Source organism: Caretta caretta, chromosome 1 (assembly GCF_965140235.1).
Source record: "Caretta caretta isolate rCarCar2 chromosome 1, rCarCar1.hap1, whole genome shotgun sequence".
Taxonomy (NCBI): domain Eukaryota; kingdom Metazoa; phylum Chordata; order Testudines; family Cheloniidae; genus Caretta; species Caretta caretta.
The window spans coordinates 207,623,401-207,649,996 of NC_134206.1; the positions used below are offsets into that span (position 1 = coordinate 207,623,401).

The window sequence follows — 26,596 nt, forward strand, 5'->3', positions numbered from 1 at the left end:
CTTAGAAGAACATAAATTGTTGCACAAAAGTCAACATGGTTTCTGTAAAGGGAGATCATGTCTTACTAATCTATTAGAGTTCTTTGAGGGGGTCAACAGACATGTGGACAAGGGGGATCCAGTGGACATAGTGTACTTAGATTTCCAGAAAGCCTTTGACAAGGTCCCTCACCAAAGGCTCTTACGTAAATTAAGTTGTCATGGGATAAGAGGGAAAATCCTTTCATGGATTGAGAACTGGTTAAAAGACCAGGAAAAAAGGGTAGGAATAAATGGTAAATTTTCAGAATGGAGAGGGGTAACTAGTGGTGTTCCCCAAGGGTCAGTCCTAGGACCAATCTTATTCAATTTATTCATAAATGATCTTGAGAAAGGGGTAAACAGAGAGGTGGCAAAGTTTGCAGATGATACTAAACTGCTCAAGATAGTTAAGACCAAAGCAGACTGTGAAGATCTTCAAAAAGATCTCACAAAACTAAGAGATTGAGCAACAAAATGGCAAATGAAATTTCATGTGGATAAATGTAAAGTAATGCACATTGGAAAAAATAACCCCAACTATACATACAATATGATGGGGGCTAATTTAGCTACAACTAATGAGGAGAAAGATCTTGGAGTCATCGTGGATAGTTCTCTGAAGACGTCCACGCAGTGTGCAGCAGCAGTCAAAAAAGCAAACGGGATGTTAGGAATCATTAAAAAAGGGATGGAGAATATCTTACTGCCCTTATATAAATCCATGGCATGCCCACATCTTGAATACTGCCTACAGATGTGGTCCCCTCATCTCTAAAAAGATATACTGGCATTAGAAAAGGTTCAGAAAAGGGCAACTAAAATGATTAGGGGTTTGGAGCGGGTCCCATATGAGGAAAGATTAAAGAGGCTAGGACTTTTCAGCTGGGAAAAGAGGAGACTGAGGGGGGATATGATAGAGGTATATAAAATCATGAATGGTGTGGAGAAAGTGAATAAGGAAAAGTTATTTACTTGTTCCCATAATATAAGAAGTAGGGGCCACCAAATGAAATTAATGGGTAGCAGGTTTAAACCAAATAAAAGGAAGGTCTTCTTCACTCAGCGCACAGTCAACCTGTGGAACTCCTTGCTGGGGAGGTTGTGAAGGCTAGGATTATAACAGGGTTTAAAAGAGAACTGGATACATTCATAGAGGTTAAGTCCATTAATGACTATTAGCCAGGATGGGTAAGGAATGGTGTCCCTAGCGTCTGTTTGTCAGAGGGTGGAGATGGATGGCAGGAGAAAGATCACTTGATCATTACCTGTTAGGTTCACTCCCTCTGGGGCACCTGGTATTGGCCACCGTTGGTAGACAGGATACTGGTCTGGATGGACCTTTAGTCTGACCCAATATGGCCATTCTTATGTTCTTATTTTAGTTGATAAGACCCCCCAAATCAGTGGAATAGTTCTGCTGCAGCAAAATGGAGCACTTAACCCAAGCATCATTTTAGATTAGTTACTTTTGCAGTGGATTATATAATACAATAGCACCATCCCACAAACATCTGTTACAGATCTTATCTGACATCAAAAATCCAAAATGTACTCAGTCTGACATCGAAATAACATCTCAATAGTCTTTATAGGTAAAAGAAAAAGGGTTTGTGGAGGCAGAAACTTGACCGGAGGCACTTAAAACTGGCAAAAAGAAAAGGAGTACTTGTGGCACCTTAGAGACTAACCAATTTATTTGAGCATGAGCTTTCGTGAGCTACAGCTCACTTCATCGGATGCATACCGTGGAGGTATTGTTTCATGGTCTCTGTGTATATAATGTCTTCTGCAGTTTCCATGGTATTTCCGATGAAGTGAGCTGTAGCTCACGAAAGCTCATGCTCAAATAAATTGGTTAGTCTCTAAGGTGCCACAAGTACTCCTTTTCTTTTTGCGAATACAGACTAACACGGCTGTTACTCTGAAACTTAAAGCTGGTTTACTTCCAGGAGGGTGGCATAGATTCCAAGGTCAGAAAGGACCATTGTGGTCATCTAGTCTGACCTCCTGTATAACACAGGCCATAGAAGTTCCACAAAATAATTCTTAGGTAGGATATCTTTTAAAAAAAAATCTAATCCTGATTTTAAAATTGTCAGTGATGGAGAATCCACCATGACCCTTGGTAATGTGTTCCAATGGTTCATTACTCTTACTGTTAAAAATTTACACCTTATTTTCAGGCTTCAACTTCCAATCATTATACCTTTCTCTGCTAGATTGAGAAGCCCATTATTAAGTATTTGTTCCCCATGTAAGTACTTATAGAATGTAATGAAGGCACCCCTTAATCTTCGGTTTTGTTAAGATAAAGAGATTGAGCTACTTGAATCTATTAATCATTCTCATGGCTCTTCTCTGAACCCTGTCCAATAAGATATCTAAGCACAAATAGTTGCTTATCAGTAGGGTAATGTGTAGCCAAGTGAAACCACAGCATGGAAGTTGACTTGATTTCTTTCTCCTACAGCTGCAGACAGCATGCTTAGTCTCTGGAGAGATGTCTCACGTCAACATTGGCCAACTCAGGAATAGCAGGCAGCCAAGAACCCTGGAAGAAGAGGGAAAATGCCCACCTTTTTCTCTGGGCCATTTTTTACTCCTTTAATCCTTCTACAGCAGACTGCTATTGCAGTACCATCCTTCTGACCAATAAGGGCAAGGAACATTGCTGATTCTTTTGAGGCTCTTCTCTTTGTGTACCTATAGAGACAACAGAACGTAACTTAAAGCAATTCAATCAACATTCTCTGTGGGATGCCAAATATGATATCTCTGCCGCATGTATAACATGCTGAGGTGTTTTCTGAACTTGTATCTCATGCATGAGAATACAGAACACTATTCTCTTCCACAACATACACATCTTGACAACAAGGCATTAACTATTTTGTAACAATCAAAAAGCATATTTTTTGATAGAATGTTACTGCTATCACATTTGCTGCTCAGCATGAGTAAGTCAGTTTCTACTTATTCCTCTCTCATTTACATATAATTGCTGAAGGTATCCAAAATTTAGTTTTCAATTTTTATTTTCTGAGGTGGCTATGGTTGAATGTAATCTGACAATTTCCCGATGCATGACCCCTAGGAAATCCCACATATTGGTAGGAGTGAGAAGATAGTGACTAGGTCTTATTCTGGGAACCAGAAGTGCAGACTTTAAAGTATTCAGTTTTATCTTCCTTTTTCTTTCCTTTTTAACATCTTCAAAAGATATTCTACAATCCTTGCTGACAGGGCTATTTGTTGTTTTATTGAAAGACAAAGAAAAGTATAGGAGAAAATAAATCCAGCTCAAGGTCTACACCAGCTTCTGCCAATATAGATTCTGGCAGAGGGCCTTGGTGTAAGAGTGTACCAGCAAAGTGTGCAGTCATGATAAATGCTGCAATATCTTCTCAAGTGGAACAGTGAGGGAATGGAGCACAGATAGATAAAGTGGGCAGAACTGGCCAAGAAGGAGGTGGACAGGCTAGGAAGAAGAAGTGCCAATCTCTCAGCAGCTTTTGTGAGAAAGGCCCTGTGACAGGGCCTCTAACCCACACAAGTCCTGAGTGGGTTAGTATGGGCCAGAAGGACCTAGTTAACCTTATATGCTGCACCTGGAGGGGAATAGGGCCTAATGGCAGATGAAGCCCAGGTCGGGGAGGAGCTGGGATAGGATTATAAATCAGGAGGTGAGCGTAGAGAGGATGTCTGCAGTCAGTCTCTGGAGGGAAAGGGAGTTGGCTAGGGATAAGGAGGCAATGCAGACGGAGAATAAGCCCAGGGTCTTGCCCTGGGGAGTCCAGCAAGAGGGTGAGAATGGTGAAGTAGTCATGGGGAGCAGAGGAATCTGTGATGGTAAACTATAGTAAGGCTACAGAGAGGGGGGGGTAGGAAGGAGCCTAGGGAAACAGTAACAAGGTCTGAGACTGAACAAAGCTGAATTGCTAGTTGTAGGGTCCCTGGGCTGGAACTCAGTGCACAGGTGATTACCCTACCAGCCTCTGGGAAAGTGGCACAAGACCTGGACTAGAAGAGCATCTGAGGAAGAGTGTGTATCGCTTGTCTGGTAGGATTTTATTAACCTGGAAGGTGGGGACTACATAGTGACCTGGCTAGAGGGCTCAGTCACAAAGAGTGAGTACCCTGAGTCTGGAGAGGGAGGGAGGGAACCACAGCCTGAGCAACCAACAGGTGAGCGCACCACATGCAGGGAGAGCTAATTCCCACAAGGAGGAGCACCTGTGGTGAATGAACTGTTTACAGGGTCCCCAACACAGCTACTAGCATATTTGAAAGCTGCTGCCACTCAGTAGGATTCCAAAAGCTGTGACAGTGCCTACTGTCTTGGTGTGAATCCCTGCTTCGGAATGACTGGCCAGACAGGTATAATTTACATCTTATAATTAATATAAACATTCACTTCAGAGTGAAAAGTGATGTATGTAAACAGAATATCCTGTACATTTTTATTTGGGACACGCTGAATGGAGTCATCTGCTTCATTCGGTTTTTCTCCCAGAAGACTGATTTCACCTTTCGATGGTGAATGGTGGTGATAGCTGGTTAAGAACAGCATTGGCATAATTTCCCATGTAATGGGAATGCATTAGCTAGTGTCGTTTATTTATAATGAAGTGTAAAGTTCAAATTAAAGCAAAGATATTCAGCTGTAGGAATTCCCACTCAGTCCAACTCTCCCATCCTCAGTCTCCGTTGCGTTCTCTCTTGGACTAGGGCTTTCCATCATCTCTTAGAAGGGAGACATAAGAGGGGAACATGATAAAAAATTCATGGTATAGAAAAGGTGAATTGTGTACTTCTGCTTTTTTTTTCCATCTCATAGAACAAGAAAGAGCCATTCAGTGAAACTGAATAACGACAAATTCAACAGTGATAAAACTTCTTACACAATGTGTAATTAGACTGTGAGACACTGTCATGTGTCATCGCTGAGGCGAAGAACTTAATTTAAGCGATCTCATTATTTTTCTTGCCTGTTCCTTTAACCATCTCACCCCATCTTTGAAACCTGCCACTGGCTTCCCCTTATCCATTGCATTAAGTATAAAGTTCTTGTTTGTCTTCAAGTCCCTAAAAAGCTCCAATATGAACATTGGACCTTGTCTCTTCATATCTCCCACAACTCCACCACTTGTTTCTTTTTACCATGCCTGTCTCCATGCTCTTCTGTATCTTATCTTGTATCCAATGAATCCTAGTACACAAAACTGCCACCTTATTTTTATTCAGATCACTCTGATAAACTCATTACTTCTGTGTGGGAAAAGTTGAGTTCACAAGAATAATTTTAAAAACGTTTATTGTGTAATTCCTTCTCTCTCGCCCATCACTGTCTTTTCTGTATATATCTTTTCAACTGAAAACACTTTGGAGCATAGAATTTGAAAATCACTTTTATATAAATGACAAAGTAAGTCTGTAGCTATGTCAGCTGCTTTTCACATTAGCTATATCTGTTTGTACTTACAGTTCTGTGACCATGCAGTTCTTGTGCATGCTAACTACAGATGTCTACGCTGCATTAAACACCTAAGGCTGGCCTGTGTCAGCTGACGTGGGCTTGGGCTGTGGGGCTATACAATTGCAGTGTAGACATTTGGGCTTGGGCTGGAGCCAGAGTCAGCTGATGCAGGCCAGCTCTGGGTGTCTTATTGCAGTGTAGACAGACCCTTGGGGTCCAACACAAAGCCCATGGAAGTCAGTGGGAGACTTTCCATTGACTTCAGTGGGTTTGGGATCAGACTTCAAGGACCTGGTCCTGACACAACTTGCTACTAGGAGTCGTGTTCTTCTGCAGTGAGTAGTCCCATAGCTCCAGTCAGGACTGCTGCTGGTAGGGCGACCAGACAGCAAGTCTGAAAAATCAGGACGGGGGGTGGGAGGTAATAGGAGCCTATATAAGAAAAAGATCCCAAAATCGGGACATCTGGTCACCCTAGCTACTGAAGGCTATCACAGTACTCCTTCCTGTGTGGGCTAACTAAGCCACTCCTCATATAGTTATTGCTGGTGGTAGCGTGGCTGACCAGATGATTTCCTACTCTTCCCTGTAATATCCTGTGGGAGGCTGGATATTGAGCTAGCATTATGGTGTCATGGGTCTGGGGCGGACATCTTCAATGGGCCAAGCTCCCAACGGGTTACACTTTTCTACAAGCATAGGCCATCTGGCCGCAGCAACTCCTAGACTGAGCCTCTTGGCTCCAGCACTCCTGTTTCTCACCGTGAGCTCTGCCCAGTGAATGCGACCGAAGCAGAGTCCTGTTCAGAGACTTTTACTCCTTTCAGTGATCAATGCACTTCAGCAAGTATCGGCAGTGACTCGATGTAGCCTTTTTCAAGAGAGAGTAAGGTTGATTAGTCAACTGGAATACAGCACTGGGAAATCCTTTCTTCAACAGAGAGGCCAAAGATTAAGACAGTCCGTTCTGTCTAAAGCCCAGGGCTCCCTTAAGCTTAGTTTCTGTTCTCTTGTCACTTTCCCTTTTTCTCAGGTGAGAGCTCCTGTGTCTCTGAGGCCAGTAGTTAAAACAGACCCCTGACACCTCTCTTCGTTCTCTGGACACAGCCATGCTATGTTCAGTCTCTGCAGTTAGGTGTTAATCTTCAGTGATTGGGGTTCCCGTTGTCTCTGTAGGGTCTTCCATTGATATACATTGGTTCCAGCCAGTACTTTATGACCTGGTCATATCACCCCAGACAAATAAATGACTCAAACACCTAATGTATCCTGCTCTTTACACTCAGTGAATAGCAGTACAAAGCACAGAGGGAAAATGAGGTACACATGAGCATCGTAAAATTCCCATATTTATCACAGCAAGCTTTGTCAAGCAATTTAAATATGCCAAATTTTGATAGTAAACAAATACTACCAGTTAATTGCTACCTTTCCAAGCTTCTATACTTCTGTGAAAGCTATTTAAAATTGAGATAAAGACATCTTATTTCTTATATAGTACACCTTATGCTCCTGGAGCTAAAACTATGTTGAGTACATGCCAGTTTATTTGAGATTTTAATCTTGACTCAGGTTAGGGGATTTAGGATGAGATACAGACTTAAAACCATGGCCTGTATTTGGGGGAAGAGGAGGTTTAGAGTAGAGTATACTCCAGCCTAATTTTTTGGCCCAACCTGGGCCCGAGGGTGGGGTCATTTTCTGACCTGACCCTTCCCCCCCGAACCTGAGTCACTGCTGCGCTGCCTCCTGCCTGTGGGAGCTGTGCCCAGCTCTTGCCAATGTTGTGCCAACTCCACAGGCAGGTGGAAGAGACCTGATCCAAGATCAAGAGGGTCCATTTGCTTTCCCACCCAACACAACCTAGACCCAACACTTGTAGTTGGGTCCCATGGTGTCCAGATTGGGTTTCAGGATTCTAGTTCAGAGTGGTCAGACTAAACAGGAACTCCTAATTCTCCCAGAATGTGTTCAGGGAGTCTGAGAGAGCTCAAGCTGGAGTGAAGCTCTACTACGCTTTGAAAGGGTACAGTATTTGCTTGCCCCTCTCCTTTACAAGAACACAGATTTTTGACTGGCGCCTAAATCTCCTCAAAATAAGGTGTAAGAGGGAATAAAAGTGTATAGTCTTTGTGGAGGCCCCCTCTGCATATAGGTGAATTTCAGATAGTGTTACAATGTAGATATTTGATCATTCTCGTTGCTATAATTAACTCCTGAGGAGTTATGGATTGGATCTCTCCATCTTGGTTGCACAGATCTTTCTGAGTATCACACACCAAAGTTTACTGATATTGTAAAGAGCTTCGATTCTCCAGGGGAGAATCACTCAGTGTCCTTTACCTGCAACAGTAATGCTCTTTTAACTTGTCGGCTATGTAAAATTGTGAGATTTTCTTATTATTCTGTTTAGACTGTAACTTTTTTTTTAGTTTAGAAAGAATGAAGAGTTGGATTGACACATGCACACTTTTAAGATGCAAAGCACACTGCCATCCTTAAGAGAGTCTTTATTGCCTAAAAATAGATTTCAGAGACAAAAGAGCCAAGGAGAACAGACCTATGCAGAAAGTTGCATTCAGAGAATGGAGTAACAATTACAGGTAGAACATAATAAAAAGGCAAAATTATTCACTTGAAATAATATGCACTCTTTAGGGAAAAAACAGTGTAAATGGTGCATAACATGTTATTGACCCTGCTCCTAAATTATCAAGGTAATACAAAACTAATAATCAAAAACATCTGATGTGTACAGCTGTAATATGAACACATACTACGAAGATGAAATAAAACAAATTGGAGTTTAAGATGTGTTTTCGCTGTATCTTCATGATAATTTATGCACTTCCATTCATAGGGAGGAATATAGCCAAGAACATATCACTCGTAATTGCATGTTTCAGGGTGATAATGCTGATACTTTAATTAGAATGGCTGAAGATTAGCGTGTTTTAGAGAAAGCAAGAATGATTGTTAAATCTAAGGTTAATTGCAAGAGAGTTCTGTTTGTGTCCTCTTGGCTGTTTACTCTTGGTGATAACCAAAATGTCAGAATCCTTGACTTTGATTGCAACAGACTGGGCAGACCCGGTGTTGATTGCTACTGCCAACACGAAAGTGGTGCCGCGGTACTGCAGCTCCAATTCTTAATCAATGAGGTAAGGCTATATGTACAGTGTGCAGAATTTTCTTTAAATATGGTTGAATGGTACAGTCTATATATTTTTGCAATGTAACTTCCAGATAGTTTCTTGCTGGCCCCTTTGTTTGCCCTATGGACCTGATTCTGCTGCTCACACTTGCACTCAAATATAATTTTCTGTGTACGTAGTCCTGTTTAAATGAATGGGACTACATGTAGTATAAGGTATTACTCAAGATAAGTATGGGTGATAGAATCAGGGCCTTTATATGGTGATGTGAAATACTGAACACACAGCGAGCTACATATGTGTAACCTAAATTCTTGGATCATCTTCCTCACTGCATAGACATCTATGAGATAGAAATTAATGAACTAACAAAAATGGCACTAATACAAAATTTCTGCTTAGCTGAAACGTCATAGTCTCAGGGAACTCAGAATAATAAAAACTGATCCCTATAAATACTACACAAAGTGATTTGGGATCCACCCCCTGAATGAAACTTACTCTGGAAATGGAAATAATGATTGATTATGGGGTATCGGGCCTCCCTCCACCAATTCAAGTCAGGCAGCTTCCTCTTTCTCCATACTGCATGTGTGCTGGAAGGAGGGGGAAACGCTGACTACAGGAGAGAGTTTCTCTGCTCAAAGTTCTGGTGCCACAGCAGTCCCCGCAGCTGGGAGGAGCAATAGAGATAAGCCTCAGTCCCTGCAGCTACAGGATGGAGCTTACTCGGTCACTCTGAAGATGGTACATACACAGTCCAGTCAGCATGGAGGAGCTGTGCGGGTTGGAGCTTGCTCAGTGCAGACAGAATCCTCAGAGAATGCAGCTTTCAAACTCTAATAAGAGCACGAGCATGTGCAACCTCTGTATGTGTGTTTGGTTTTTTTTTTTGAAAGGCTCCTAAACTGTCCACATTTGGGCAGACTTTCATGAGGAAGGCAAAAGGCACATCCCTGACACACAGACCACCCCTTGACAAACTTCAGGCTCCTGCTCCAAAGCAAGGAGGCATTGGAGTTTCTCAACAAAAAAAATTTACAACCATTTTTACACGTGCAAAACAACATTTTTTCCTAATCTTGTTCTGAGAAATGACTGAATATTTTAGCTGAAACTTCCCAGAAAAACTCAGCTTGAGGCAAACACATGGCATGGAATGTTTCAGCCTGAACAGGTAATGTTTGGCAAAAGTTATAAGCAACTGAAAATAGGACCTTATAATAGAAAGTCTCAGGCAACCTTAACTATAGGTGTAACTGCCTAGAGCATACTCTTAGGCAAAATAATTTAACATAGGTATTTAAAACTTAAATACATTTTACATGGCGTTTAAAGGAACCAGATACATATTCAAATTGAATGAAACATTTCTATTACGCCTTTCCTACTTATGCTAAAGTTGAGACAGTTACTTTTGGAGTATATGTGAACATCAAAAAATGTGTGCCATCGTTTTGTCATGTGAATCACTCTTGCTTCCCCTGCTTTCTTTCCAATCTTAGCTTTTGTGGTTCTGTGCTCCCCTAGACCTTGTATTCCCCTACTGACTATTCATTCAGTGTCTTCTTTTCTAGCTCCTTTGCTTCCTTTCTCCTATCTGTGGGGTTTTCTGTAGGGTTTTTTCTTTGTCCTCTCCTATTTCTATTCTGTGTATATGTTTAACTACCATATCAAATCTGATAGTTCTGGGTTTACCTCTCACTCTGTATCCACTCACATCTAAGAATAGATGCCAGAGGGACAATAGATGTTCAATCACCATCTCAAACTCTAGTCTTATCACCTTTCCTCCTCCTCCTCTGCTTCCCTTCTCTATCTTGATTGAGAACTCCACTTTCCTTCCTATTTCCCAGGCCCATAATCTTTGACTATAGGAGAAGGGATGGGGAGAGCACAATCTTTAAGTTACATCACTTCTTCCTCTTTATTGTAACCAAAATCTTTCCCCCCACACACACACAATTGTCCACTAGTGGCAGATTAGCCACTGGGCCTACAGGGCCTGTTTCTAGGGCCCCAGCCAACTGTGGGGCCCAGAGCTCCAGGTGGGTGGGGAAAGCCCCTGCTCCCAGACAGTAGTGCTGGGTGGGCAGGGTGGTGCAGCTTGGCAAGCTCCGCGTCCCCAGACCCTGTTCCCCGGCGCCATCTGCGTTTCTGTTCTGACTTCCCCTGCTCAGTCTCCCTACTTTCATCCCTATCCTCTTACTTTCATGTCCTTTTCTCATTCTTGATTTTGCATTTTCTGTTATCTTGACCTGACTATTATACTGTGCCTGGGCAGTCTCCCTTTCCTTGTGTGCTAAGCACTCTGTCCTTGCTTCAACTGCCTCCTTCAAACCCCTCTTTTCAAGCTAATACCTCTTCCCTTCTTATTCCAATTCTTTCGCACTCTTCCTGGTTTATCAATCAGAAACACATTTAATATCAAATGTTTAATTCTAGAATGAGCTATTTCATTTTCCAGATCAGCTCAAATTGGAACATTTTGAGTTAGTATAGGATCAGTCAAAGCAAAGTAATGGTTGTTGCAGAATATTTTTTTCAGAAGGAAAGTAAGGGTTTCACAGATGTTGTACTGCTGTCTGACAGATCATTGTCTTATTCTGAAATAATCTTCCCTTTCAATATGCAAATGAATAACATTCCACCATATTCTGGTTCTGATTGTTGTAGGGTGCCTTGGTCAGTGCGAGTGCTGATGACACACTTCATTTGTGGAACCTAAGACAGAAACGGCCTGCTATTCTTCATTCTCTGAAATTTAACAGAGAACGGTAAGCCTGATTGACAATAAACAAAGATGTTCTTTTAAAAACTGACTAATTAGATTTTGCTGACATATCATTGGTGGGAGGATTTATTGTTGCATATGTTGGGAGGGTTTCTTGTTTGTTTTGGGTTTTTTTTGCTGACTTAATGAATGATGTAGCTGATTGCTTTGAAAGTTTTTCTTCCTTTGTAACTTTTAAAATCTGGCTTACAAAGAACATGATTCAGCAGAGTGCAGTTTGTGGAGCAGTAGCCCCCTCAAGTCTGTAGAATCCATTTCTTCTTCCCAGTAAAGTTGGGCTTCTGTGACCTTCTAGCTGTACAAACTGGCACAATTAATAGATTCTTTTTAAGATCAGAAAAGACCACTTTGATCTTCTGTTCTGACCTACTGCACAACACAAGCCATAGTCCTTCACCCAATAATTCCTGTATTGAAGGGAATATTCTTCTCTACTGTGTAACTATATGGAATCCAAATTTTTGACAAATTGGCCCTTATTATTTTCCAGTAAATACTGCTGTGTTAACATAATGTAGATGTGTACTATAATTAGGATGGATAAATCTCAAATATTCAGAGATTTGCTTTCATGATTAGTTTTGCTTTTTGAATGTCTAATAATTAGTCTCTAGACCAAACAGATTAAATCAACGGTAAAATGTATCAAATTTAGCTACCTGTAGCTCACAAAAGCTTATGCTCAAATAAATGTTAGTCTCTAAGGTGCCACAAGTCCTCCTTTTCTTTTTAAAATATGCTTGTATTTTCAGAGATGCTGAGCACTCAGCTCACATTGACATCAGTTAGAGCTGCAGGTAGAGAGGAAGGATTGTAGCAGAGCAGCAGCTCTGATATAGTTCTGGGTCAGACCAGCTTTCTGTTTAAAGTCTGACTGTTCTAAATACTCTAAAATAGTATGGTTACTTGAGTTGCCTTGAAATTTGGTGTGCCTCATGGGGATTCAGGGTAGGGTCAGTGATCCAAGTTCAGAACCATTTAGTCAAGGGATTCTTAAGATACACCCCAGGGTGGGGGATGGTAAGAGTGGGGGGTCGGAAGCTTTTCTTAAAGTTGACTTATTCTGGCAACCTTTTTTTTGTGTGTGCACTTAGTGCAGAAATCTTGAAAAGGTCAGAATCACATTGCTAAAATTTCTCGTCAGGTGTGGTGATTTGGTTGTTTTGAGTGAAAGTACTTTGATTACCTTTCTCCTGTCCCTCCCCCCACAAAAGATATGTGACTGTTTCCTGGCAGGTAAGAGACATTTTAGTGTGGACGAGTGGCGGGGAATAGGAATGAGAGGAGTTTGGGGCTGCATTGAGGGGAGGGGGGATTATGGGGAGTGGGATAAATGAGGATGGATGGTGGAGGGTGGTGAGGGGAATTGGGTAGCTCAGGTAAAGGAGAGGGACACTGGGAAGGAGACATAGGGGTGAGTGGCAGGGTGACTAGGGGAGAATGGGGGCAAGGTTGTCTCAACCCCATGTTCTCCCCTTCTGTGTGTGTGCGGGCCAGGATCTGGGGGCCCTTTGCCTCTCTAGGGCAGTCTGAGCCTCTCTCCCTGCCCTACCTTCAGGTGAGCTATAATCTGGGGTTCCTTGCCCCCGAATGGTGGCTGAACCCCATTCACTGGTATCCTGTGAGTAAGTATGAAGTGGTTGTTAAATTTCACAAGTGTGGTATTCTGTCAGGAGAGTACCCTAAGTGTTTGAGGGTGGAGCAGATGCAGGTAGCTCCTTTTATGTACAGTGAAAAAGCAGAGTGCAAGTATGTGTGATATGGATGTTTTGGGTTCTCTCAGAGGGCAGAGTTAAGGTTACATGGGCATGTAACTTAACTCTGTGTTCCTGGTTTTCTGAAGTTTGAGGTTTTTCAAAACAGTGTTCTCGAAGGGCATGAGCTCTCACTGGGCAACTATGTGAACAAAAAAGTTTGCCATTTAGTACCCTTTTTTGGTTAGGAGTGCGAAGGTTGTGGACCTCTGGAGACATCCAGATATTTATGTGCAGTGCTTGGGAGAAGCCAGTGGTCGTAGTACATGTAGGTACCAGTGAAATAGGGAAAGGTAGGAGAGAGGCCCTGCAGGCCAAGTTTAGGCTGCTAGGTAATAAAATAAAATCTGGGACCTCCATGGCGGCATTCTCTGAACTGTTTCCAGTTCATGCACATGGCCAGTTAGACAGGCAGAACTGCAGGGTCTTCATGAATGTATGAGATAATGGTATTGGGAGGAGGGTTTTCAGTTTGAGAAACTGAAGAACCTTTTTGGAAAGAAGGAGCCTATACAGGAAGGATGGGCTTGACTTGACTAATGTCCGGTTTGACAAAGCCTTGGCTGGGATGATTTAGTTGGTGTTGGTCCTGCTTTGAGCAGGGGATTGGACTGAATGACCTCCTCAGGTCTCTTCCAACCCTAATATTCTATGATTCTATGATACCTAAACCAAAATGGAAGCAGATTAGTGGCATGTAAAATTAAAAAGGTCAGAGGAGTTTTTATACTAAGGATTGGGGAAAGCCAACAGGTGCAGAGGAGCGTACAGTTCAGACAGACATCTCTTAGAGGAGGATTTATTAAAGAGGATATTAGGATAGCCTAGTAAAGAGGAAAGGATAGAAGTTGGTGAAGTACAGGTAGGAACTGAAGAGAAACAGTCAAACAAGGAAGACAAAAGATAGTCAACTAAATATTGACAAATTTTATAAGTGCTAGTGTACAAATGCTAGAAGTCTAAATACTAAGATCTGTGAACTTGAGTGCCTTCAGTGAGGATATTGATATAATAGGCATCAGATACTTGTTAGAACAATAGTAATCAATGGGACATGGTGGGACCTGGATACAAAATCTAGAGGAATGACAGTAGGTTGTGCTGATGTGGGAGTGGTACTAGATGTGAAAGAAAGCTTAGAATTAAATATACTAAAAATCTTAAATGAATCAAACTGTACCATAGAATTTCTATGGATAGAAATTCCATGCTTGAATAAGAGTATAGCAGTAGGAATACACTAACAATCACCTGAGCAGGATGGTGACGATAATTGTGAAATGCTAAGAGAGATTAGAAAGGCTACAAAAAAAATTCTCCCCAAAGCCCCCTATCAGTAATAGGGGATTTCAACTATCACCATATTGACTGGGTACATGTCAACTCAGGACTAGATGCACAGAAAAAAATTCTAGACATATTAAATGACTGCTTCTTGGAGCAACTGGTCTTGGAACCCACAAGGGAAGAAGTGCCTTGCATAATGACAGGTTTCAGAGCAGCAGCCATGTTAGTCTGTATTCGCAAAAAGAAAAGGAGTACTAGTGGCACTTTAGAGACAAACATTTATTTGAGCATAAGCTTTGCTCAGATAAATTTGTTGGTCTCTCAGGTGCCACTAGTACTCCTTTTCTTTTTACAAGGGAAGAAGCAATTCTTGATTTAGTCCTAAGTGGAGTGCAGGATCTGGTCCAAGAGATGAATATAGCTGAACCGCTCCATAATAGCAACCATAATGTAATTAAATTTAATGTCCTTGTGGGGGAGGAGGGAAACAAAAGCACACCACAGTAGCACTTAATGTCAAAAAGGGGAACTACACAAAAATTACCAAGCTAGTTAAACAGAAACTATGAAGAACAGTCATGAATGAAATGCCTGCAAGCTGCTTGGAAACTATTTAGAAACACCATATTAGAGGCTCAAATTAAATGTATGCCCCAAATTAAAAAAAAAAAGACCAAAAATGCCACCATGGCTAAACCGAAGAGGAAAAGAGGTGGTTAGAGACAAAAAGGCATCTTTTGAAAATTGGAAGTCGAATCATATTGAGGAAAACAGAAAAAAAGTATAAAAGTATAATTAGGCAGGCCAAAAAAGAATTTAAAGGGTAACTAGCAAAAAGACTCAAATTAGCAGCCAAAATACCGTAAGTACATCAGAAGCAGGAAGCCTGCCGTACAGTTAGTGGGGCCACTGGATGATTGAAGTGTAAAGGAGCGCTTACGGAAGACAAGGCCATTTCAGAGTAGCAAAATGAGTTCTTTGTGTGGTCTATGTTGCAGATGATGTGAAGGAGATTCCCACACCTGAACCATTCTTTTTAGAAAAGGAGTACTTGTGGGGAACTGTCCCAGATTGAAGTGTCAGTAGAGGAGAATTTGGAGCAAATTGATAAATTTTAAGCAGTACGAAGTCACCAGGACCAGATATTCAACCAAGAGTTCTTAAAGAACTCAGTTATGAAATTGCAGAACTATTAACATTGGTATGTGACCTATTGCTTACATTAGCTATCCACCAGTCATCTGGTACAGAGGCTGATTTAACACCAATTTAAAAAAAAAAAAAGGCTCCAGAGGCAATCCTGGCAAATCCAGGTTGGTAAACCTAACTTCAGTACCAGCCAAATTGAAACTGTACGAAAGCAAAGAGTCATACACTTAGATGAACACAATTTGTTGTGGAAAAATTAACACTGCTTTTATAAGGAGAAATCGTGCCTCACCAATCTTTTGGACTTCTTTGAAGGGGTCAACAAACATGTGGACAAGGGTGATTCAGTGGATAGAGTGCACTTGGACTTTCAGAAAGCCTTTGAGAAGATCCGTCACCAAAGGATCTTAACCAAAGTAAGGAGTCATGGGAAAAGGAGGAAGGTCCTGCGTGGATCAGTAACTTGTTAAGACAGGAAACAAAGGGTAGTAATAAATGGCCAGTTTTCACTGTGGAGAGAAGTAAATAGCAGGGTCCCATCCAAGGATCTGTACTGGGACCACTGCTGTTCAACGTATTCATAAAGGATGTGGAAAAGGGTGAACAGTGAGGTGGCAATGTTTGCAGACAATACAAAAGATAGTTAAGTCCAAAGCAGATTGCGAAGAATTACAAAGGGAACTCACAGAACTGGGTGACTGGGCAACAAAATGGCAGGTATAATTCAATGTTAAATGTGAAGTAAGGCACATTGTAAAAAAATAATCCCAACATACAAAATGATTGGGTCTAAATGAGCTTTTACCACTCAAGAAAGAGATCTTGGAGTCTCTATGAATAGTTCTCGGAAAACATCTGCTCAATCTGTAGTGGCAGTCAAACAAGCTAACGTGTTGGGAACCATTAGGAAAAGGATAGCTAAAAGACAGAAAATATTATAATGCCACTATTTAAATCCATGGTATCTCTATGCCCCAAATACTGCATGCAGTTCTGGCTAGCCATATAAAAGAAGATATATTAGAATTGGAAAAAGTATAGAGAAAGATAAATTATTAGGGATATGGAAAAACTCCCATATGAGGAGAGATTAAAAAGTCTGACTCTTCATCTTGGAAAAGAGGTGACTGAGGTGAATTATGATAGAGGTCTATAAAATTATGACTGATCTGGAGAAAGTGAATAAGGAAATGTAATTTACCTCTTCACGTAACAGAAGAACTAGGGGTCACCCAATTAAATTAATAGGCAGATTTGAAACAAACGTAAGGAAGGTCTTCACACAACGCACAGTCAACCTGTAGAATTCATTGTTGGGGATGTTGTGAAGGTCAAAAGTATAGCTGGGCTTAAAATAGAATTAGATAAATTCAGGGAGGATAGGTCCATCAATGGCCATTAGCCAAGATGGTCAAGGATGCAGTCCAGTGCTAAGGGTCTCTTTAGACCTCTGACAGCCAGAAGCTGGGACTGGATGACAGGGCGGGATCACTTAATAAATTGTCCTGTTCTGTCCTTTCCCTCTGAAGCATCTGGCACCAGCCACTGTCAGAAGAGAGTGTGTGGGCTAGAGGGACCAGTGGTCTGACCTAATATGGCCATTTTTATGAACTGGACTGGGACCCAGCAGGGGTGTAGTGAAACAGCTTTCTGGAACTGTTGCTGCACGGGGGGACAACACAGCATGTGCAGGTGTAAGGTCGCACAGCATGGAGGATTCCAATTTGTAGCATTTTGTGACCTTGCACATGCCTGAGAGGTCATGCTGTCAGGTGCATTCCACTAGTGTACAGCCCATTCAGGACTGAAGAACTGGGTTTAAATACCAACTCTACCACGTACTTCACATGTGATCTTCAGTAAGTTAATTATTTTGGGGAACTAAAGCACAGAAAGATGAGAGAGAAGGGTGCTTCTGTTTACTGTGAGGTCTTTGGAGCAGGGACTGTCTTGCAACATGTTTGCATAGTGCCTAGTACAATCTTGGTTGGGGACTTCGGGTGCTACGGTAACACATTATAATAGTATATATACTCATTTCTGAAGATCAGACAACTTTTATTTAAGTGTCTAGATGGATTTATGTGCATAACTTCAGACATCGAAACTTGAAACTTTTGGGCAGTATTTCTCGATATAAGAAACATGTCCCAAATAAACCATATAATATAGCGGCAAACAAAGAGGATTACCTTAACTCTACTCTAGGAGTAGAGTTGAAAAATCTAATTGCAAATAGTCTTGTCTGTGAGCCTTATTATTTGATATTTACTTTGCAGTTGCTCCTAGAGGCAATCCGGTTTTGGAGCTCTGTTGTGCTAAGTGCTGTACGAACATACAGAAAATGCCAGTCCCTGCCCCAAAGAGCCTGGAAACTAAAAAATAAGTCTGACACCTATGTCTAGTGGGTTGGGATGGGAGGGTGGAGAACAGGGTAACAAAAATAGGATGCTCACAATTCTTAGTAAACCATGGGCAGTACTTCTCATCTTTCAAATGTTTTGCAAACACTATCAGATACTATCATGAGATAGGCATAATTAACTTTATTTTATAGATGGAGAATCTAAGGAACTGAAGTAACAAGAGTTATTCCAGTACTTCCTTGTCTGGCTTTTTACAGTGCTATGAGGACAGTCTTCTCTGTAGCATTCTAGTACTTCTGGTTTAGGTTTTAACTGAAATGATGGTGGTGGTCAGGAAACTGAGGTGACCCCACTTTCATGACCTCAGATGTTCAGTTCAAGTGTGGATGATGGTTGGAGTAGCTGCTTTTTTAAACTGTATCAGTTCACTCATTCTCTTTCAAGTGCTTGTCTCTATATATTCCACTTCTGGTGGACCTGCACTTCATGTGCTCATGATAAAAATCTTTTGACCAGCAGTGTGCGTTGGCCCATGCCTGTGTCCTGCATGCCCTTGTTCCTCTCCCCCCACCTCAAACTTTAGGTCATAAAGGATGGAGCAAGGCCAACTGACCCTCAATTCCTTCTTCCTGCCTATGACTGCAAGATGGACCAAGAGACCAGGGTTCCTGTGTCTTGCATTTGCATTTCTACACTAGTTATAGTATATAGTTCTTTACCATAGTTTGGATTAGTCAGTGTAAGTTTACTTTCTAAGTTTTAGCTTGGTGACATTTGTAATTTTTCTTCACCTGTGTGACCCCAGAATTTGCTGGTGCCAATTGGCAGAGGGCACAGGGGTGGATAGGGTTGTACAAGGATCCTTTGGGAGAAATATATGCATAAATTCACCAAAGAGTCGCATGTGAGATCTCTACCAAGAGCCAGTAACCCAGTGATTTATCATAATCATTGCAAAATGTATGGATAATATTTGAGTATATATCTGTACTGAAATAGATTCTTAAGGTCTTGGAACTAAGGCAGGTCACCAGGTCGTCACCTATCTCCTGCTTCAAAGAACCTTTCTGCGGTTACAGACAGACGTTATCTCGCTGTCTGGCCATTTGTGTAGTGTATGCCTCACAATGTATGCCTATTTGCTACTTAGCCAGGGGCTAATCTACAAGACAGGAAATCTCCAGGATGAAACAAACAGCAGCGGGTGCTCTGTTTATGAATAAAGACACAGGATTGTTCTGGTATACATTTGGGTGCAAGGAAGCACACACAATCCTTCATCTAGGAGGCCACTGACAGCTTGCTTGTCTCATGAAAGGAGTGTTAGTCAACCTGACTGTAAAGCTCAGCAAGAATTTTGTGTGAGCAATACTCTACAAGACACGAATATATTGATAGTTAAGCCTAGGCTCTGGAATGTGTATTTTATATGTAATCATTTGTTTCCAATACTTGTACTTGCTACTACTAAAATCTCTGCTTTGTTAAATAAACATATACTTGTTTTCACTGTAAACATATAGAAGGTTTGTGAGTTAAGTGGAGTGGTAGAATTGGTAAATGAGGGTGCACTGTTTCTTTGGAAGCAGTGAATCTGAGTACTGGGACTGTCCAGTGAACCAGGGACTGGATACTCCAGGGAGACGCTTGGAAGACTTGAGGGTTGGGGTTTGCTGATTGTTAAACTGTAAAGTAACAGCAGGGTTGTGAGGCCTGAAGGGGAGTGCTTGTATGGCAAGTGGAGTTGGGAAGCTGACCCACTGCAGGCACAAACAAGGCTTCCTCATGCTAAGGCCAGGTGGTAGTTAGGTGTCTCACAACATTGGGTGCCCTTGGAAAGTGTCAGAGCCTGGTACCAGGTATTCAGGACTGATCAAAAATCTCCTGGTTTTAAGATTGGTCTGTCATGTCCCCTCAATGAGGCTCTCAAAATATTTGTTTTGTCTCTGGGAGGAAATTGAGGGATTTCTCACTGAGAAATGTACACTGTTTGTTTTGATTAATGTCTGTTTTCAAGCATCCCTTGCTTTTAAAGCTTTCTCCTTTAAGTCCTGAGGTGTGCCTCAGACTCTGGAAGGCAGGATCCCTCAGGCTCTGAGCAGTCCATTACAAAAGGCTATTACCTCTGCCTCAGGTGCTAGGGCTCCTCCTTCACTGAAGCATTCTTCTGCTGATTCTGTTGTCATTCCCTCCTGCCATCCTGGAAAGAGGAGGTCTGAGCACTGCTCCTCTAAGGAACACATGTGGGGGTCTATATAAATTGCTGCCAAGCAAGAGAGGCAAGTCTGATCTTTTTATTTTAAAAAAGAGCAAATAAGGTGTAACAATGTTCCTCTGTATTCATAAAGACCCTGAATTTAGACTGGGGGGCGGGGGGGCTCCTGGTACCAATTTAATTGGCACCATCTACTCTATTGCCGATTACACCTAGCTTCTTCTTGGTATTAATACCATGAGCACTGAACTTCGTGATGCCCAGAGATCTCATTGTATCAGCCCTGCCTGAATCACTCTCCATACTGGAATTGTCCTCTGCATTGACTAGGAATCTCCCCTCTTCCTCCAACGCTCAGGCTCCAACAAAGTCTACTCCTCTGCAAGAGGAGTATTCCTCCTCTTTTGTCTGATTTTAGTGAGAGTGGATCACCTTCCTGCTTTTCAGGGTGCAACCCTATGACCCATACTATTCTGGTCAGGTCATAGCAGGCATAGGGAACTTAGGGAAGGTCCTTCTACCTGCTACCCTGCCACTCCTGGCCACTTAAATATTACCTATATTGTCCTAGCTCTTGGCCTTACTAGGCACCTTGAAGCATTCATCAAGCAGGAAAATATAGCTCCTATGTAACAAAGGCCCAGATCACTCACTACAGGTCTTGCTCAGGACATAGCAACAGCCTTCTCATCTCTCTGTGGCAGAGTCTGTGCAAGCCCAACTTCAGAAGAGGAGCATCTTCAACACCAGCTCTCTGAGGTGATTCTAGCTCATATATCCCTACTGCCACATGAAGCTGTTGTACCATCTTCCCCCTTTCCACCGTATGACTATAGGGATAAGGCATTTCAAGACTTTTTTTGCAGGATGCAGGAGCACTGGAGTTTCCCATAGCCACAAAAAGGCCCATAAATTGGACATTTTACGTTCTTTGCTTAAAAGACTCGGGGCCTGTCAACTAGGGCCTTCTAGAACCAGCTCAGCTCCTCTGACAAATGCCAGCATCCATTCTCCCAACTTCAAAAAAGTTGACACAGAAATGTCAAGTCCCCTTTGAGAGATTTAAGTTCTTCTGTTCGCATCCTGCAGCAGCTCAGAGAGAACATAACAGATGTCAAAATCCACGCAAAAGAAAAGGAACTAAAGCAGCTTCTCCTCTTTGGAGGGGAGAGCTATTCTTCAGCTACTCTGCAACTTAGAATAACTAATTACAAAGTTCTCCTTTCAGAACAGGATTATCTTAACTGGCACAGGGTGCCGGAGTTTCTGGATAAAGTCCCAATAGACTCTAAGGAGGCACTGAGATCTTTGATTATGGAAGGTCAACTTACAGCACAGACTTCTTGGCTAAGTGCTTTTGATGCATCAGATATAGCTGAGTGATCAGTGGCCACAGTGATTGCCATGCACTATGACTAGTCTTCTGGAATTCCCAGAGAAGTTTAGGATACAACCAAGGATCTCCCTTTTGAAGGAAATTAATTCTTTGGTGCCAAAACAGATAATGCACTATGTACTTTAAAAGTTTCTTGAATTACAATGAGATCTTTGGGCATTCACATGACTCAGCCCAGAAGAAAATAACCTAGATATCAAATGCATTCTAGACAACCTTCTGCTCCTTCATTCTACAAGCCTCAAAGATCACCTGAACTTCCCAGAAAAAAGCAGAAATTTCATAGGAGACATTCCTCCCTCCCCACCCCCCACTGTGAGTACAATTACATCACCATTGCCATCTTCCAAGAAGTCAGTTTGACAGTTACTTTGAGAGCTATTGGGAACTACACATTCAGGATCTGTATCCCTTCCAGACCACTGGGTTTATTTTCAGGAAGCCTGGAACAAGATTACATGGACCAGTGTGTTCTAGAAATTATACCAAAAAGTTATTCCATCCAGTGCCAGGAACTTCCTAGCCACTTTCACCTTCCCTGTCCCTCTCTTCAGGGACCCCTCTGACAAGAGACTATTCCATCAAGAGCATATATTGAGAGAGGTTCAAAGGGAGGAGTTTTTATTTCCATTACTATGTAGTGCCCAGGAAGACAGGAGGCTGGTTCCCCATTCTGGATTTGAGGTCTGAACACTTTTTTGTCCGCCACTTGAAGTTCAGAACTGTGACTCTGGCTATAATAATTCCAACCTTGAATCCTCTATACTAGTTTGCAGCTCACAATTTCCAAGATGCCTCTTTCCATTTTTCCATCCACCCACATACAGGAGATAACAGTTGGTAGCTGGGAAGACACACTTCCAGTACAGAGTGCTACCTTTTGGTTTGTCAACCACTCCTGAGTATTTACAAAACATTTGGGCATTCTAGCAACACATCTAAGGGGATGTCTACACTTCAAACTGGGGGCGTAATACCCTGTTCTTGCTCTGATTGAACTAATGCACTAAAAATAGTGTAGCTGTGGCTGCGTGAGCAGGGGAGGGGCTGACCATGCCAACTATGTACCCATCTGAGACACTAGGAACATACACAGGTTGCAAGCTCCTCCCACTTCACATTGCCACAGCTCCACTCTATTTTTAGCATGCTAGCTTGATCATAACTAGTGCAGGTCTATCTTTTAGAGCTGGAAATTACAGTCCCAGCTCAAAGTGTAGATGTAGCCTAAGAATTCAGAGCATTTTATTTTACCTATACCTAGTGTGGCAGAGCTCCGACCTTGTCCCCGTGGGTCCTGCACTTCCAGGCAGTTTATGCTAGCTTCAGAGGCTCACTGCAACCTTCCATGTAGCCCTTCTCTGTCTAGGGCCAGGGATACAGTGTACTGAGCCCTTTTCATCATAAGCCAGTAATAGAGGTTGGTGAGAGAGTTCCCACAGTCTCTGTTGCTCCTACAGCCTCATGCCAAAACAGTTTAGCCTCCTGTCTTGACAGGGGCCTGTTTTCCCCTCCCAGGAGGTGTTTCTGTAGTGGTGGGTTGGGGGGAACCAGGGCCCACCCTCCGCTCTGCGTTCCGGCCCATGGACCCTAATGGTAGCAGCTGTTGTCAGCCAACCTTTTACTGCCAGAGTTGCTACATTTACCTGGGCCACTTCCCCACAGCTCTCCTGCATCTCCCTTCTTCAACCTTACCTTAGGGCTCCCTTATCTATGACTTGAGGGGTGTCTTCATTAATCAGCCCTTCAGCCACACTTCCACTCCTCTCTGCCTGACTGGAGTGAGCCCTTTTATATTATCAGAGGGGCCTTAATTAGAGTCAGGTGGTCACATTAGCTTAATGGCCTCACCTGACTCTTTGCAGGTTAATTGGAGTTGTGTGTTCTCATTAGCCTGGAGCAGCCCCTGCTCTGGTCAGTCAGGGAACAGAAAACTTTTAATCCAGTGGCCAGTATATCTGCCTTCTGCTACTCTGCTGTAGACCTCCTGCCACCTCTAGAGGGTGAGGAGCCCCGGTGGGCCAGCCTCTATTCCACCTTAGTCCCGAGGCCCGCTGGGGATATCAGTTGGTGGCTCCTTCACAGGGCCTTGAGCACGGGCGTGTACTTGGCGCGGTTCACCCCAATCCCGGACACCTGCCCCTTTTGCGGCGTGAGGGAAACCCTGGCACACATCTACCTGGAGTGCGCCAGGCTGCAGCCCCTATTCCGGCTCTCACAAATATTCTGTTAAGGTTTTGGTTGCACTTTTCCCCTCACCTCCTTATCTATGTACTTCCTGTCTGTGGCCCCGCTAAGTCGCAGGACCACCTGGTCAACCTCCTCCTGGCCCTGGCTAAAGTGGCCATCTATAAAACCAGGGTGAGGAGGTTGGCTGATGGAGTCTCCTGCGACTGTGGGGCCTATTTCCGATCCTCTGTCCGTTCTCGCCTCCAGGCAGAGTTCCTCTGGGCGGCGTCCACTGAATCCCTTGACGCCTTTAAGGAGCGGTGGGCGCTGTCCGGGGTTCTCTGCTTGGTGTCCCCTTCCGGTTCCCTTCGTTTGACCCTTTGACCGCACTCCTGTCCCTGTTGTTCATTAGTTGTCCCCTGTAATTAATTGGTTTTCCAGGTCCTGTGGGCCCCCCCTCTCTTAGGCTGGGGGGGGATCCTTTAGCAGTGGCGGGCTTCGCCCACCCACTTCCTGGATCCCAATGAGGCTACTCTGCTGCCTAACTGGCCTGGGTCTATCACACTAGATAACTGGCTGATTTGGGGAAGCTCTGCTCATATTCTACAGTTGTTAGTTATTTCAGGGCTGAAAATCAACAAATAAATCTTCTATTCTTACTCCCACTCATAAAACAGAATTTATAGGAATGCTGATAGTCTCCACCACATTAAGAGCCTATCTTCCATGAAGCAGATTTGATAATGTTACACCTCATAAATCAACTACAGACAAACCCCTGGACAACGGTAAGGACATGCCTATAGCTGCTAGGTCATGTGGTTTTGTATGCATTTGTGACTCAGTTTGTCAGGCTTTCATTTGTTTTCAATGGTGGTTGAATTCTACTTACCAACCAAACATTAAATAGACGTGGTGTTCCTATTGTTCTTAAATTGGTCAGAGAACCCAGATCAAGCCTGCAAGGGCATTCCCCTTTCTCTGCCACTTCTAGTGAAGTCCCTAATGATCCACTTTGGGATGTGGGATTCATCTGGACACACTGTCAAGTGTGTCATCAAGTGTCACGTTCAGCCCTTCATCTACCAAGGCTACAAAATTTTAACAGATCATATATTCAGACTTTTTTTCTTTTTTTTTTTTTCCAAGATTACAAATGGTCAGTAATCAACCAGTGTTCAACCGACTGAGTTTTCTAGACATGGACTTTTTTTTTGCTACCCAAATGCACGTTATATGCAAAATATTCTATTCCACAGAGAGTCATAGTCCAGAATATCAAATGGACATATTTCTCTTACAATGGTCTCAGAGGCTGAAGTATACATGCCTGATTCTGTTCATACCAAGAACATTGAAGAAAATCAAGCAGGAATCAATGCTGATAATCCTCTTAGCTCCAGCTTGGCCCGGGTATTACTGGTACTCAGAGCTAATGAAGCTGTTTGTATATCCCCAAATAGTACTACCACTCTCTTAGGACGTAATCTCATAGGACAAGAGGAAAGACTGCATCTATACCCTGCATCTCACTGCTTAGATGCTCTCTGGTTGGCTGACTTAGAAAAGACTTGTTCCAGAGATGTGCAGAATATTTTAATACAAAGTAGATCTTGTTGAATCCTTTCTACTTACATGGTAAGTGGAATTAGTTCTCAGTTTGTCTCAATACTAGGGCTGGTCTACACTACCGCTTAAGTCGATGTAACTTACATCGCCCAGGGATGTGAAAAGACACACCCTGAGTGACGTAAGTTACATTGACCTGAGCGTTGTCCACACTGATGCTCTGTCAGTGGGAGATGCTTTCCCACAGACATAGCTTCTGCTTCTTGCAGAGGTGGAGTAATTATGCCAATGGGAGCGTGATCTCCCATAGGCATAGTGTGTCTTCACCAGACACGCTACAATAGCACAGCTGCCTTGGTGCAGCTGTGCTGATGTAGCACTTGAGTCTAGACTTGCTCTAAGTATCTCCAGCTCATGCTGATATTCTTCCTATCCTTGCCTATTATTGCTTAAGAAGTTGGCCCTTTCTGTTAGCACACTATGGGGTCACCTAGCTGCTATATTAGCACATCATTCACCTATTCAAGACCATTATTTATTTATTCCTCACTGAAAAAAAATGTATTGCAAAGAGCTCAATTTAATGTACAGATGAGTAACTTCCCTTTCTCACCAGTAGCCATTTATACAGGGTCAGGGTCTGCAACCTTTACTCATGAGGAGCATTTATTCATGAAAGTTGTTCCGTTATAGACAATGGGATTATTTTCATGCCTAATTACTACTTCACAGTAGTAAGGCTTGCAGAATTTGTCCCATAACATGTTGACTTAGTAAGATATTTTATTAATGTTGAAGATTACTATATTTGTCAACACTAGTTTGTAGTAATGGGAAAATATTAGTATAAACATCCTGTGGATTTTTTTTTGATGTAGCTGTGAATTTATAACAGGTAGTAGCAGCAGAGTGTTAAGCACAGTTCAAAAGATGATACCATTTAAAGTGTGCTTGTAGTCAAGAGACTCTATTAAAATAACGTTGTGGGATTCATGTTCTAAGGGATGCAGGGTTAAATGTGCCCTGTGGCACTGGCAGCTAAATCCCAGCTTGAATGTTCTAAGAGTCAAGATGGGTCTTTTCCGTGTTATGTATCAGCACCACTAATAAAAGTGTATTGCTAGCCAAATTACATTGTCAATTTCACTTTTGCTGCCCCTATGGCCTACAAATTTCCCCCCGGCTTGTGTAATTGTACTGAAGGCTAAAGAGATGCACAGCTGTCTTTTTAGCTTTTCTGCAAGG

At 42.5% G+C, this 26,596-nt stretch overlaps 1 protein-coding gene across 9 annotated transcripts in view; it reads left to right on the plus strand.

Moving 5' to 3' along the window:
• STXBP5L (syntaxin binding protein 5L) overlaps positions 1-26,596 on the plus strand; it is a 430,597-nt gene that overhangs the window by 169,269 nt on the left and 234,732 nt on the right. For 8 of the 9 annotated variants that reach the window (XM_048819147.2, XM_048819156.2, XM_048819179.2 and 5 more), the window contains exons 3-4: positions 8,577-8,658; positions 11,329-11,429. In XM_048819147.2, the coding sequence (XP_048675104.2) occupies positions 8,577-8,658; positions 11,329-11,429 (183 nt within the window). The remainder of the gene's footprint in view (positions 1-8,576; positions 8,659-11,328; positions 11,430-26,596) is intronic. The other variant, XM_048819209.2, reaches the window with a different exon arrangement.